This window comes from Pelobates fuscus, chromosome 10, assembly GCF_036172605.1.
Source record: "Pelobates fuscus isolate aPelFus1 chromosome 10, aPelFus1.pri, whole genome shotgun sequence".
Lineage (NCBI taxonomy): Eukaryota > Metazoa > Chordata > Amphibia > Anura > Pelobatidae > Pelobates > Pelobates fuscus.
Window position 1 is genome coordinate 150,759,880 of NC_086326.1, and position 14,724 is coordinate 150,774,603.

Below are 14,724 nucleotides of genomic sequence, written 5' to 3' on the forward strand. Positions count from 1 at the left end.
TTATTCGCTAAGAAAACGTTAACTTGCAGAGTTTAACCTGGAAACAGTTAGCGGCCGAGTGTGTGAGAACTGATGAAAATGAACTATTAGATAGGTGTAACTTGATTTGTACTTGTGAACTCCGAACTGCGTTTGCCGAAAGTTATAAGCTAATTCACCGAACAGAGTGCGAGAGGTATTTCCCCTATGATGGCAAATGAACCATACCGTCGAATGATATGCAGAAAACGAATACTTATATCGAAGAATATTGAATGTACTTACAGTTAGGACGAAAACTGTCGGAAGGCTACCGTTCGAGTGAAAATACTCACGAGACTGGCGGGCTGTGTACAAGCGTCGCGGCAGACTGACGTCAGAGGTCTGCAAAGCGGAAATGATGGCGGGAATTGAAGGCGGGAATCGTCGAAGACAGGTGAGTAAGGGGGTTTGCTGGGTTTAAATAGGCATAAAATCCCTCCCACAACTTCAGGCATACGCCTTCTATATATGATCGAAGTACTTTTTATGTACTTTATAAACCTTTTAATAACTTTTTCAACTTTTTTTCAGGCACTCGGGGGACTGCCTGAGAGCATCACATAATCATAGTTGGAATTAAAATGAACAGTATGATTTTTTTTCATGGATTTCACAGAGATCATATGGATATAATGTAACTCAGTTAGAAAGACTGCAGAATTGGTTTCTAGCACAAACAATGTTAATCTTTCACTTCTCTTTGAAAAGACCTGGCAGTCAGGAACCTACAGGGTTAATAGTTAGGGTACAAGAACCTCCCACAGCTCTCTGGGAGTGTTTCCATGCTTCCTGCTTTCAGTGATGGTGTCTGCTGATCTGAGTGACGAGCTAACCTGCTCCATCTGTCTGAGTATTTATACAGATCCTGTAACCCTGACATGTGGACACAGCTACTGCCAGGTCTGTATTGGGAATGTGCTGGACACACAGGAGGGATCCGGAGCCTATAGGTGTCCTGAATGCAGAGCAGAGTTTCAGGAACGTCCGGCACTGGAGAAGAATAGGAAGCTGTGTAACATTGCCGAGCGTTTCCTATCTAATCACCCAGACCAGGGGGAGGAAGCTCGGATCCTCTGTACTTACTGCATTCAATCTCCTGTACTTGCTGCTAAAACATGTTTGCTGTGCGAAGCTTCTCTGTGTGAAAACCACCTGAAGGTTCACAGCAGGTCACCAGAACATGTCCTAACTGAACCCACCACTTCCTTCATGCACAGAAAATGCTCCATCCACAAGAAGGTCCTGGAGTATTACTGCTCTGAGGATGCTTCCTGTATCTGTGTGTCCTGCAGCTTGGCCGGAGATCACCGGGGACACCAGGTGGACACTCTGAATGACGCCTCTGAGAAGAAGAAGGAGAAACTCAGAAATATTCAAGAGAAACTGACCTCAAAGAGAGAGGAGGCTGAGAAAAAAGTCCATAGTCTGCTGAAGTACAAGAATGAAGTGCAAGAAAAAGCAGCTGGAGTAACAGAGCGAGTCACTGCCCTGATTAGGGAAATCAAGGAACAGATAGAGGACTTAGAAAAGCGAGTCCTGAATGAAATTTCCAGACAGGAAGAGCAGGTCTCACTCCAAGTCTCAGATCTTATCCAGCAGCTAGAAATAAAGAAGGCGGATCTGTCCAGGAAGATGGGTCGCATTGAGGAGCTGTGTAACATGAAGGACCCATTGACTGTGTTACAAGGACGGGAATCTGACAGCGCTGACTATTGTGATACTGAAGATGGAAATCATGAGAATGAAGAGTGTGATGAAGAAATGGTCAGTGCTGTAGGTGATCTTGATGCTTTCTTGATCTCAATGATTTTACATAAAGGCCTAGCTGAAATTATAAAGAAGAGATTGCAGAATGTTCCAGGAGCTTCGGTCATGTTACCAGATGTGAGCGTGACATCAAACATATCACTAGATGAAAACACAGCAAGTCAAGTAGTTTCCATATCACATGATGGGAATAGTGTTTCCTTCCCAAGATATACCAGCCATCGTCCTGAAACTCCAGAGAGATTTTGGGGCAGACAGGTTATAAGCACCAGGCGTTTTTCCTCTGGGCAACATTACTGGGTATTTGAAATCAATGAATCCGGAAACTGGATTGTAGGGATGGCCTATCCCAGTATAGACAGGAAGAAATTTGAGTCATTAATTGGGATAAATAACAAGTCTTGGGGTTTGGGTAGGTGGAAGCATGATCCATACACAGTGAGGTATAAAGGAAAAGAAACTAATTTGCTTCATTACCCTTCCCGTCAGATAATAGGAATGTATCTTGACTATGAGGCTGGGCGACTGGCCTTTTACGAGCTGGGTGACAAAATCATACACTTACACACCTTCACTGCCACCTTCACCGAGCCGCTGCATGTTGGGCTGGGTGTTTGGGATAACTTAACTGGTCTAGGGAGAATTACAAAAATAAACATCTTACGAACGGCTTATTGATGTGTAGAGGGTATAATGTACTTCGACTGGGAACACATATTAAACATACTTCATAGAATATACCTGAACAGAACTGGCTGTTATAATTAATGAATGGTTGTTATCTTTCATTTTTCAATAAAAAAGCAGCCCTGGAAAATGTTGATAACAGCCCCATAATGCATTGCATCAGTATAGATGCAGATAAACAGGTGTAAAAATAAACTTCAAATTGAAAATTATTTCTCCAACATGAAATACTGCACTCATAGGGCTGAGACACATTATAAAAGAAAATGAAGCATCACATGAAAAAGGTTCATTCAAGTTATAGGGGATTTTCAATGTTTTAATCAAGGTTTTGTGTTTTGTGTTAAAGGGAAACTATAGTCCCCCCCCTGGGAATCTGCTAACCCCCTTCTGTCACGTACCTGATTTCAGCACCGATGTCCCTTCGTGCTGGTTCAGACTACACTTCCGCTCCTTCCCCACTGACATCAGCCGGCAGGGGGGGGGGGGGGGGGGGGGGGACCTAATGCACGCGCTCACATTAGGATTTCCCCCATAGGAAAGCATTTTACATGATGCTGGATTTCCATCCTCATGTAGAGCGTGAGGACGTCCAGCGTCAGTTAGGTGACCAAATGTCGCCTAATGACCCGGAAGCTGAGTTAACCCACAAAGGTAATTATTGCAGTTTATCAAACACTGCATCAAACACTGCAATAATTACAATTGCAGGGTTAGGGGAACTGGGACACTACACCCAGATCACTTCAATGAGCTGAAGTGGTCTGGGTGCCTATAGTGTCCCTTTAACAGTAATTACCCATCCATAGTTTATGAGCATATCAGTTTAAATGATGAGATTAGATACTTTCTGACTTGTGTAAATCTCCCTGGATAAGAGGCACTGAAGGCAATATAAATGAATGTATTAGTAATAAAATCAACTTTCTTCATTTGTGGCTGTGTTTTTTTTATTATTTTTTATTTAATAGTTTTTATTATTAAAAAAAATATAATCAAATTAATAAAAACACATAAAATAAAACATGTATCTAGAAATGACTGTACTAATTACCATACTGTAAAAAACAAAAAACAAAACAAAAATACGAACAAGTTAAACCAATGACTCACACCGAGGCTGTGGATCCTAATTTCCTAACACTCGTTTCCCAGGCTGTGGGATAATAATAATTATATGTTAATATAATTACCATATACAGCTGTTTGTTTACGGTTTATATGTGGATTCATTTCTTACCTGGAATCTGCTGGATGACACGCCCTGCCTCTACTACTTCCTATGGAGAGCCAAAAGCTCTTACACAGTTGGCAATACCAAGCAACTGGGCAGGTTTTACATCATACTATATACAGATTTCTTTCAGGGACAAGAAACGAAACATAATTTCCTGTCGTATACTTTTCACTGACAAACATACAAACAACGTTACACACAAACACAAATGTAATGACTTACAGAAGTACTGTTACAATCACTAACAAACACTCACTGTCACACACACTTACAAACAGTCACTGACACACTGACTGACTCAAGCACTTAATGTAACACACAGATACATGCATTCACTGACACCAGCATGCATTGTCAAATACTCCCTCCGACACAGTAACACAAAAACCCACTAAATCTAGCACTCACTTACATGCACTCATTGCATATTTTACTTTCCCGTAAGCTCTTTCTTGCCAGTAGTTGTGTGGACTGACATTGGTGTTCATAGTAAGAAACTGCTTCTCGTGTATATACAAGTCTCGGCTGCTGGAGACTGATGTCAGACTGATTCAGTATGATGTGGGGTACAGTGTGTGGGAGCAATTGGCACATCCTTGAATTCACACTAGGCCACCCCTCTGTGGCACTGTTCGAAGGTCAAATGTGCAAAGGTGTCTCCAGCTAGAGTGAGCCCCAGGGAAATGGCCCAGTTTTTTGGTTGGCCAGTCCGGCCTGGTGATAGCCTCCTGATTAAAGCCGATGCAGTGATAGTTAATATCCGTTTCCTCTTTTTAATAGCTCTTGGGTCACTAACAGCCTTCCACCCATAAACAGGAAAGTTAAATAATTATCACATACTGACAGTATACATAAGGTCCACATACTACCCCGTTACCCATCATGGATAACAAGGATCAGAGGGCCATCATCAATTATTGTGCCCCTTACAATGCCCCCTCACTTGATCACTGTTCCATCACCTTCTCTTAGCCCCTTTCTGTTTTTTCTAATTTAAGCTTCGCACAGGAGTGAAAAAGAGAGAGTCGATAGGGAATTGGAACAGTGAAACTACACTGTGATGTTGGTACAGAGGGAAAATAAAGGGCTTCTATCCAACCATTTTATGGATTATATAGAATAATGCCCTATTCTATCTGTTTCCCGCAAAGTAAATTCTCAAAGCAGAGCAGTGAATGGAGATGTTGAACAGTAACTGGAGATGTGGAGATGTTGAGCAGTGAGCAGGGCCTTATGTCTTTCCTCATGGGCAGGCTGGGCAGGCTGGGCACTTGCCCAGGGGCCCCACCAGCATAGGAGCCCCACAGCATTGCTCATGTACCAGGGCTGAAAGGGGAGATCCTTTGATCTCCCCTGCTGGGCTACGGAAAGCCTGCCCTGCTCAATTGCACCAGGCCTTTGGGGAGATCACAGATTTCCCTCACCGGCCCAAAGGTTCTTCGTTAGTGAGAGGTAGGACCTGGGAGGCAGTTCCTCCCGCGAGCATGCTGGTCTCGGCAATGCTCTGACCAGCATGTTCATGGGCGGAACTGCCTCCCAGGTACTACCTCTCACTAATGAAGGGCCTACTCATCACAACTGACCACCAAGGCTGGCAGTGTTGTCCCCCCCACCTCCTTCATCAAAGGTAATAAGAAGGGTGGGGGGACATGAGTCTTTAAAAAAAAAATAATATTTTAAATAAAAATAACAAAATTCACTTATCCCTATGCATCCCCCCCTCCTTCCCCCCACCGCACACATACACAGCACCCCTCACATACACACCCAGCACTCCTCTCACACACACACAGCACCCCTCACACACACACACACACACACACACACACAAAGCACCCCACATACACAACACCCTTCTCACACATATTGCACTCTTTACATACACACATTGCTCCCCTCATATACACACACAGCACCTCTCACATACACAAAAAGCACCCCTCACACACATATTGCACCCTTCACATACACACTTTGCACCCCTCACACACACAGTGCACCCATCACATACACACATTGCATACCTCACATACACAAGGAGCACCACACTCAACATCACACACACACACACACAGCACCCTTCAAACACAGCACACCTAATACATACAGCACACCCCACACACACTGAAACCCTCACACACACACACACACACACCACCCTTCACACACACTTATCCCCTCACACAGTGAACACCTTACACACACAGAGCACCCCTCACACACACACACATCACCCCTCACACACGAACAGCACCTCTAACACACAAACAGCACCCCTCACATGTATACACACTGCACACCTCACATACACACAGAGCACCCCTCACATACACAGCACCCCTCACACCCAGCACCCCTCACACCCAGCACCCCTCATACACACTATATGACTTACACACAGCACACCTCACACACACACACACACACACTGCACTCCTCACACACTGCACTACTCACATACACACACACACTGCACCCCTCACATACCCACGGCACCCATCACACACACACTGCATTCCCCACACACACAGCACCACTCACAGAAACACTGCACCCCTCAAATACACACAGCACCCCACACACACACTGCACCCCTCACACACACAAAACTGCACTCCTCACACACACACTGCACCCCTCACTGCTGTCTGTATGTGTGTATTCTGCAATCTGTGTGTGTGTGTGTTCAGCAGTCTGTGCGTGTATATTCAGCAGTATGTTTGTATTCAGCAGTCTGTGCATGTTGTAGCGGACTAGCTGCTGTACAAGAATCTGCCCTGGTTTCCTGGAGGGGGCTGCTTGCTCGCCGCCTGCCCAGTGATTATGGTCCCGGGAGATGGGACCCTTTAAACAATATGGCTGGGCTTAATGGGAGTTTTGGTAGGGCACTACTGGACCTTTAAGAACCAGCCAGGGTCATATAAAATAACATTGCAAAGACTTCAGACTATATAAGTTATGCAGCAAAGAACATTGAGCTGTCTGCAAGACTGTGGGTTGTAAAATGCTTTCGGTACTTTGTCCTGTTTGATTGTTCACCTAACACTGTACTGTCTCCCTGCATTCTGTATACGAACTTAATCTACCAAACACCGGACCACCCTGGTGTGAAGTGTGGCTGTAATTTACCCCCCTGATTGCTCGTTACATTCCCTTGAACGCACGAACACTCTGCTGCATTCCCTGGGTGACCGCCATTTCGGGGACATCCAAGAATTGGGAAAAAGTATGCACTAAAAAAACAAGATCACAGAATACTGAAATAAGATAGGAAATATTTAATTTTGTGAGAAATCACATGAATTCAATTTTACAATTCCAAAGTAAAATTCATTACTACACACTAACACATTGTACGTTGTAAGGCTCAATCGCTACACATACAGATCTTGATACTCCTCCCACTGCGCTCAAACAATGCCGCTTCCCCGCCCTTACCCTCAAAGCGTATTAGAAAAGGGTGTCAAACAGTACCCATAAAAATGTTGATATATTTATTGCAAAGGGTGATTAATATAATAATAATATAATGAATACATTTGCCTATTAAGTAAACTTGACATAACACTCCTTATAGGCCACTATTTAATAATCTTTTAAATGATTTGTCTACTAAAATTCCCGTAGAATCTAATGACGACGTCTGAATCCTATAGAAACGTTTTCTAACAGTATTCAGTCATTTGGATAGTTTATGAAATCAAGGCCATTGTTATTGTCGGGTATTTCCACCGGCAGACATTTTGTGTTAAGATAGAAATTAAAAATGTATACTTGCCAGATGTGACCCCATTTTGTAACAAAATGCACAGCTCAGACACAATTTGTTTTTAAAGTTATTAAATTAATTAAATTCTTGATCATTTTTATAAAATATTATTTTTTAATATTTATCACCCCATAAACATCCTCACATTATCCAAATAGTTGGATATATTTAAAAAAATAATAATTAATATTCTGAAAATACCTACATTTTGTAATATTTGGATATTTTTATGTAGTGAAATATTTTTACATATATTTTCTGATATTTTAATATGTAGAAAAAATAATTGTAAAAGTTGATTAAATTGTTTAGAATGCTTACCAACAATATTAAATTGAGGCCTAAATCGCTATAGAGGCAGGATCTACCCATGGGGAATGACAAGTGTTACGGTACCACCTTCCGAGCTCCAGACACAGTCGTTAGTCACTTGTATTCCCGGTTCCCCCAATAACGAGACCAAGCTCCATTATGAGGGTAAAACATGAACTCAGGACTGGATCAGCCAGCCTGCCTTTTATTTGCATTTCACACACACAGGCCACACCCAAGGGGAGGCATAAAATAACCACTGGCATCGATGTTACATCCCACACATTCCCTCCCCTTGGTGTGACACATAATCCGATTATACATACAGTTTGAAATATACTTTTATATAACTTTCATAACTTCAAATCCATCCATCCTGTTCACATAAGAGACACATATTCAGATTCAGCATACTGAAAACATAACCATTCTCAAAAATCACATCAATCCCTTCAGTGAATAAAAAGTTACGCGAATGTTCGTTTATGACCGACCGCAGGTATCTTTTCTTGCCCAAAATAGTTCCCTGGATTCGGGCTGTGCGGTCGGTCACTTGCTGGCCTAAAAATGGCTAAGTCCCGTTCGAGGTGGGTCGGTACTTCGACTTTCGTTGAACTGTCGAAGCATCGTCGATAATACGGGTCGGCGGGTTCGAAGTTAAAATGGCCGCCGCCACGTGGTCCTTTGTCCGATGTCGGCCACCTCGAGGACTTTGGTAGCTTGGGCGTTTCATTAGTTTCCGCTGTACTTGAAATGTCTTTTATACAAAGTCACAACCCTTCGCATAATCTCTCAGGGACCATAAGTACTGGGCAAATCAGACGAACCCAAATAGTTTTAGTCCCGACGGATGGGTCTGTCACATGGCTCCCTCCTTGTGGAACACTCCGGCAGACCCGGCTTGACCCTGTGGCGGGTCAACTTGGGGATGACCGGACTTAGGGAGGATAGGGACGTCTGTTTGCCGGGATAACCCATCCGCATTCCCATTCTGCTTACCGGGCCGGTAACTGATAGTGAAATTGTAAGGCTGCAATGCCAAACTCCACCTCAGCAGTCTGCCATTGTCCCCAGAGACCCGGTTAAGCCAGACAAGGGGGTTGTGGTCTGTTACGAGAGAAAATTCTTGTCCGTATAGGTAAGGGCTCAGTTTCTTCAGTGCCCAGACCAGGGCTAAACACTCTTTCTCTACTGCCGCATAACTCACTTCTCGAGGTAGTAACTTTCTGCTGAGATATGCGACAGGGTGCTCTCCTCCATCCTCCCCGACCTGGCTCAGCACAGCCCCCAGTCCATACATGGAAGCGTCTGTGTGGACAAGAAAACGTTTGTTAGGGACTGGGGCAGCCAGGACAGGGGCATTCACAAGAGCCTGCTTCAGGGCCCGAAACGCGGCTTCACAAGCTGGAGACCACAGGACCTGCCTAGGTAAGTTCTTTTTAGTCAGGTCAGTCAGGGGCTTGGCAATCGTGCTATAGTCGGGGACAAAACGTCGATAATACCCTGCTGTCCCTAGGAAAGCAAGCACTTGGGTCTTGGTGATAGGTGTGGGCCAGTTAGCTACCGCTTCCACCTTAGCAGGTTCGGGCCTCTGGCTCCCACAACCCACCCGGTGACCCAAGTACTGTACTTCTGCCATGCCTAAATGGCACTTGTCTGGTTTCAGAGTCAGGCCGGCGGCCCGAATCTTGTCCAGCACTACCCCTACGTGTACCAGGTGGTCTTCCCAAGACTCACTGTAGACCGCGATGTCGTCCAGGTAGGCACATGCAAATCCCTGGAAGCCATCGAGGAGCCTATCCACCATACGCTGGAAGGTAGCCGGAGCATTCTTCATCCCGAAGGGCATAACCTTAAACTGGTATAGGCCAAACGGGGTGACGAAGGCCGACTTGGGGATAGCATCCTCGGCCAGGGGGATCTGCCAGTACCCTTTACATAGGTCAATGGTGGTCAGATAGCGCCCCCTGGCAATGCGGTCTAGTAACTCGTCTATCCGGGGCATCGGGTAGGCGTCAGTGGTAGTCCGCTCGTTGAGCCGCCTGTAATCCACACAGAACCGGGTGGTCCCATCCTTCTTGGGTACTAGGACTACGGGCGACGCCCACGGACTATCTGAGTGCTCAATAACCCCCAGCCGGGTCATCTCCTGTATCTCCTTCCGCATTCCTTCTCGGACTGCTTCCGGGATACGGTATGGGGGTTGTCGTAGGGGGTTCTGTCCGGGTGTCTCGACTTTGTGTATAGCTAGGTTGGTGTACCCGGGTTCTTGGGAGAACGTCGCCTGCTTCTCCCACAGAAGCTGTCTGGCCTGGGTTTTCTCGGCCGGGCTTAGTCGGTCACCTAACTGTACGAGGCTAGTAAGGTCGGTCTGGGGATCCCTTTCTAACAGGTCAGGTAAAGGTAAGTTCTCTGGGTCGTCAGTAGCTGGGGCACAAACTGCTGCAACATCCTCGGGTCGTTCCTGATACTCCTTGAGCATGTTCACATGAAAGGATCGTTGTACCCTTTCATCCGAACAGCTGGCTATAAGATAGGTAGTATCGCATACCTGAGCTAACACCTTGTACGGGCCCTGCCAAGATGCTTGCATCTTGTTTGCCTTCACAGGTTTGAGCACTAGGACCTTCTGCCCAACCTGGAAGACCCGCTGTCGGGCGCCCCGATCGTACCATCGCTTCTGCCTCCCCTGGGCCGCCCGGAGATTTTCCCTTACCATCAGGGATAGTTTCTCCATGCGGTCCCGGAGTTCCAGAACATATGGCACTATGGGGGTCCCTTCTTGCTCCGTCTCCCCCTCCCAGTGTCCTCTAATGAGATCTAGGGGTCCACGAACCCTTCTCCCATAGAGTAACTCAAAGGGGGAGAACCCAGTTGATTCCTGGGGCACCTCTCTGTATGCAAATAGCAGATGAGGCAGGAATCGCTCCCAGTCTCTGCAAGAGTCAGTAAAGGTCCTCAGCATCTGTTTGAGGGTACCATTAAATCGCTCGCAGAGACCGTTAGTCTGTGGATGATAGGGTGAACTAAGTAGCGGGTTGATGCCGCACACCTTCCACAGCTGCTGGGTGAGCACAGCGGTAAATTGGGTTCCCTGATCAGAGAGGATCTCCTGAGGGAACCCGACCCTAGTAAAGACTTTAACCAGGGCATCAGCAACTGTCTCTGCCTCTATATTAGACAGCGCTACTGCTTCTGGGTAACGGGTGGCGTAGTCTACCACAGTAAGAATATATTTCTTACCGGATGGACTAGCCCTGGCCAGTGGACCCACAATGTCAACGGCTATGCGGGAAAAGGGCTCTCCAATGATAGGCATCGGCTGTAGCCTAGCTTTTGGATGATCTCCCCGCTTACCTACCCGTTGACAAGTGTCGCACGTGCTACAATACATCCGCACATCTCGGTTAAAATTGGGCCAGAAAAAGTTTTGGGTGATTCTATGAGCTGTGCGGTGGGAACCTAGATGACCTGCTAACGGCACGTCATGCCCAATCCGCAGAATCTCCTGCCGATACTTTGCAGGTACTACTAGTTGTCGTTTCTGCGGAGGGGCATTCGGTTTCGGGGAAGGTTTCGGGATCCTGTACAGCCTATCCCCCACCCACTCGTAGTGTTCTCCACCTACTCCTTCTTCCCCAGCGTCGGCCCTGGCTCTGTACTTGGCTAACGTCGGGTCCTCCCTAGTTTCCTTCCCGTACATTTCTGGGGTATCCCAGCCGAACGGGGCCTGGTCTAAGGTACAAGTCGGGGTAGAGAGTCTTACCTGGGTCTCAACAGCAGGTGGGCCGGCCTCAGTGGCACGGGTCTGGGCACGGGTCGTAACAGCGTCCACTGCAGCGGGGCCCATGGGAGCAAAGGCCGAAACCAGGGGGGCCAAGTCGTTGCCAAGAAGAACATCAGCGGGTAAATCCTTAATGACCCCCACATTCACGTGTCTAGCGCCCACTCCCCAATCCAAATGTACCCGGGCCACGGGTAGACGAAATACTGCACCCCCGGCTACTCGTACTGCCACGGTATCCCCGGTATGTTGAGCTTCGGACACTAGGTGCTTTTGGAGCAAAGTCAGGGTTGCACCAGTGTCTCGTAGCCCACTGGCTTCCTTCCCGTTGACCTTTACACTCTGTCTGTGGTGTTGTCGATTGTCCTGGTGGGCAGCCTGAACAGGGTCCGCCTCATGTAATATGCCCCAGCATTCCTCTTCCTCTACACAGTGGACTGCTGGGAGAGGTGCTGGGGAAGGGGCCCCCGTGGGTTTCCTCCAGGACTGGTTCCTGTTGGCACGGTTCATCGGGCACTCCTGTCGCCGGTGCCCTAGCTGATTGCACAGGAAGCACCGAAGGGGTTCAGAGTATTCTCGGGCGTTAAACCGGGGTGGACGTTGGTATTGGGCAGCTGGAGGGGGTGCGGATGGTCTGTTTATGGGAGGCTGATACGTGGCAGCGGCTGGTTGGTATTCCGCTCGGGCTGTGGCCTTGGTGGTGGAATTGTCCAGTCTGCGAGCGTCAGTGTACTCATCGGCCAAGCGAGCCGCCTCGTGTAGAGTGGAAGGCTTACGGTCTCGTACCCACTCTCTGACCCCTGTCGGCAATTTGTCGAAACAATGTTCCAATAGAAACATCTGCAGCACCTCTTCTCCCGACACCGCCTGGCATCCTGCCATCCAGTGGGCGGCTGTGCGATGTACCTTGCAGGCCCATTCCACGTATGAGTCCCCAGAGGTCTTTGCAGTGTCCCGGAACCTCCTCCGGTATGCCTCGGGGGTAACGGCATACCGGGCAAGTAAAGCTTCCCTGACGGTAACATAATCCCCGATCTCCTCATCCGGAATAGCCCGAAAAGCGTCGTTGGCCCGGCCGGATAACTTGCCGGACAGTATAGCAACCCAGTCTGCCGGGGGTACCTTGTGCAGGGCACATTGCCGCTCAAAATCCGCAAGGTACCCGTCAATCTCTCCTTCGGTCTCACTGAAGGCTTTGAAGGCCGCAAATGGCACTTTCTGTTTGTCCCCCGGGTTTGCTGTGACTGGGGCCGCTGCAGTACCGTTTTGGCGTAGCAGGCTGGCCTCCACAGCGGCTTGAACCTGGGTGATGATCTCTACGGAGGGGTTGGGGCCATAATGGGCCAGCCGAATTCTTACCGCCCGGTCAAATCTTGCCTCCTCGGGGGTTCTGTCGTCGGGGCTGGGTCCATTGGCTCCCTCTGCCGCTGGTACTCCATCCATTTCCAGCAATAAAGCAATAATGTCCCTCTTCTTGAGGTTACTGGCCTGTCCGCCCCTTTGTTCCAATAAGTCTTTTAAGGTAGCTCTTCTCAGGTTTTGGTATTGTAGTTCCATTTTATTCTTGGTCGTAGCGGTTTCTTTGGGCGTTGAAGATCATCCCGTCGCTTGCCACCAGTTGTTACGGTACCACCTTCCGAGCTCCAGACACAGTCGTTAGTCACTTGTATTCCCGGTTCCCCCAATAACGAGACCAAGCTCCATTATGAGGGTAAAACATGAACTCAGGACTGGATCAGCCAGCCTGCCTTTTATTTGCATTTCACACACACAGGCCACACCCAAGGGGAGGCATAAAATAACCACTGGCATCGATGTTACATCCCACACATTCCCTCCCCTTGGTGTGACACATAATCCGATTATACATACAGTTTGAAATATACTTTTATATAACTTTCATAACTTCAAATCCATCCATCCTGTTCACATAAGAGACACATATTCAGATTCAGCATACTGAAAACATAACCATTCTCAAAAATCACATCAATCCCTTCAGTGAATAAAAAGTTACGCGAATGTTCGTTTATGACCGACCGCAGGTATCGTTTCTTGCCCAAAATAGTTCCCTGGATTCGGGCTGTGCGGTCGGTCACTTGCTGGCCTAAAAATGGCTAAGTCCCGTTCGAGGTGGGTCGGTACTTCGACTTTCGTTGAACTGTCGAAGCATCGTCGATAATACGGGTCGGCGGGTTCGAAGTTAAAATGGCCGCCGCCACGTGGTCCTTTGTCCGATGTCGGCCACCTCGAGGACTTTGGTAGCTTGGGCGTTTCATTAGTTTCCGCTGTACTTGAAATGTCTTTTATACAAAGTCACAACCCTTCGCATAATCTCTCAGGGACCATAAATACTGGGCAAATCAGACGAACCCAAATAGTTTTAGTCCCGACGGATGGGTCTGTCACAACAAGTTTTGAATATACAATATAGTTATACAGACTTTAATTTCATAAATAATACCCGTCACTATGTAAGCTGATTATGCTAATCAATTTATACTAAATTAAATAGGTCATTTCTAGGTAACCACATACAAAGTTAATTATTGAACCAAAAGGAACTTTTCAAGTCAATCTTCTCATGTAAATTAAAGTTCAAAGGATTGGACTTACCAGGTTCCAGAAACACCTGGGGCTTTAACCTAAAGCAAAACCCAACGACCTATCCCTGTGTGGCTCTGGTCCGGAGAACCTCCTCCGCAGAGCCACGACTCTGACTCCCTAAGCAGACTGGAAGAGCACTATACTACTGATCTTATTTTTAGAATATGTGGTTGCTTTAAGAGGCAGCAGCATGATATAAAAACAAAGAGCTACTATCATTCTTCTACATCCACCACCAACTATAGAAACGTTAGCTAGAGACGCCCACGTCCGGGGATTCCACCCCAAAACCCACCAGCAGCGCCTTTGCTTCAAAATTATAAGGTAACGAGAGATGAAACACGTTCCATAAGATAAGATATATCTTGGCGATTCTGATTCTGATCTATGACTTGGCTATATGTAATGCCTGGCTCATTCCCCCTCTCTCAGTCCATATATTATATCACTGGAGGCCGACCTCCCACTGATTACTAATACCTAGAATAACCTCGCTGACACACGGACCTATTATACCAGGATCCAAGTAAGAAGGTTAAT

At 47.0% G+C, this 14,724-nt stretch overlaps 1 protein-coding gene across 1 annotated transcript; it reads left to right on the forward strand.

Moving 5' to 3' along the window:
* The first annotated feature begins 815 nt into the window (after positions 1 to 815).
* On the forward strand, positions 816 to 2,854 carry LOC134575237 (E3 ubiquitin-protein ligase TRIM39-like). Its single transcript, XM_063434492.1, has one exon. It carries the CDS (start codon positions 823 to 825, stop codon positions 2,464 to 2,466), a length of 1,644 nt encoding a protein of 547 aa, XP_063290562.1. The 5' UTR covers positions 816 to 822; the 3' UTR covers positions 2,467 to 2,854.
* Positions 2,855 to 14,724: the final 11,870 nt, after the last annotated feature.

What these genes read in the sequence shown, in the direction of transcription:
- LOC134575237 (XM_063434492.1), top strand. Translation starts at nt 823, where the DNA reads ATGGTGTCTGCTGATCTGAGTGACGAGCTAACCTGCTCCATCTGTCTG.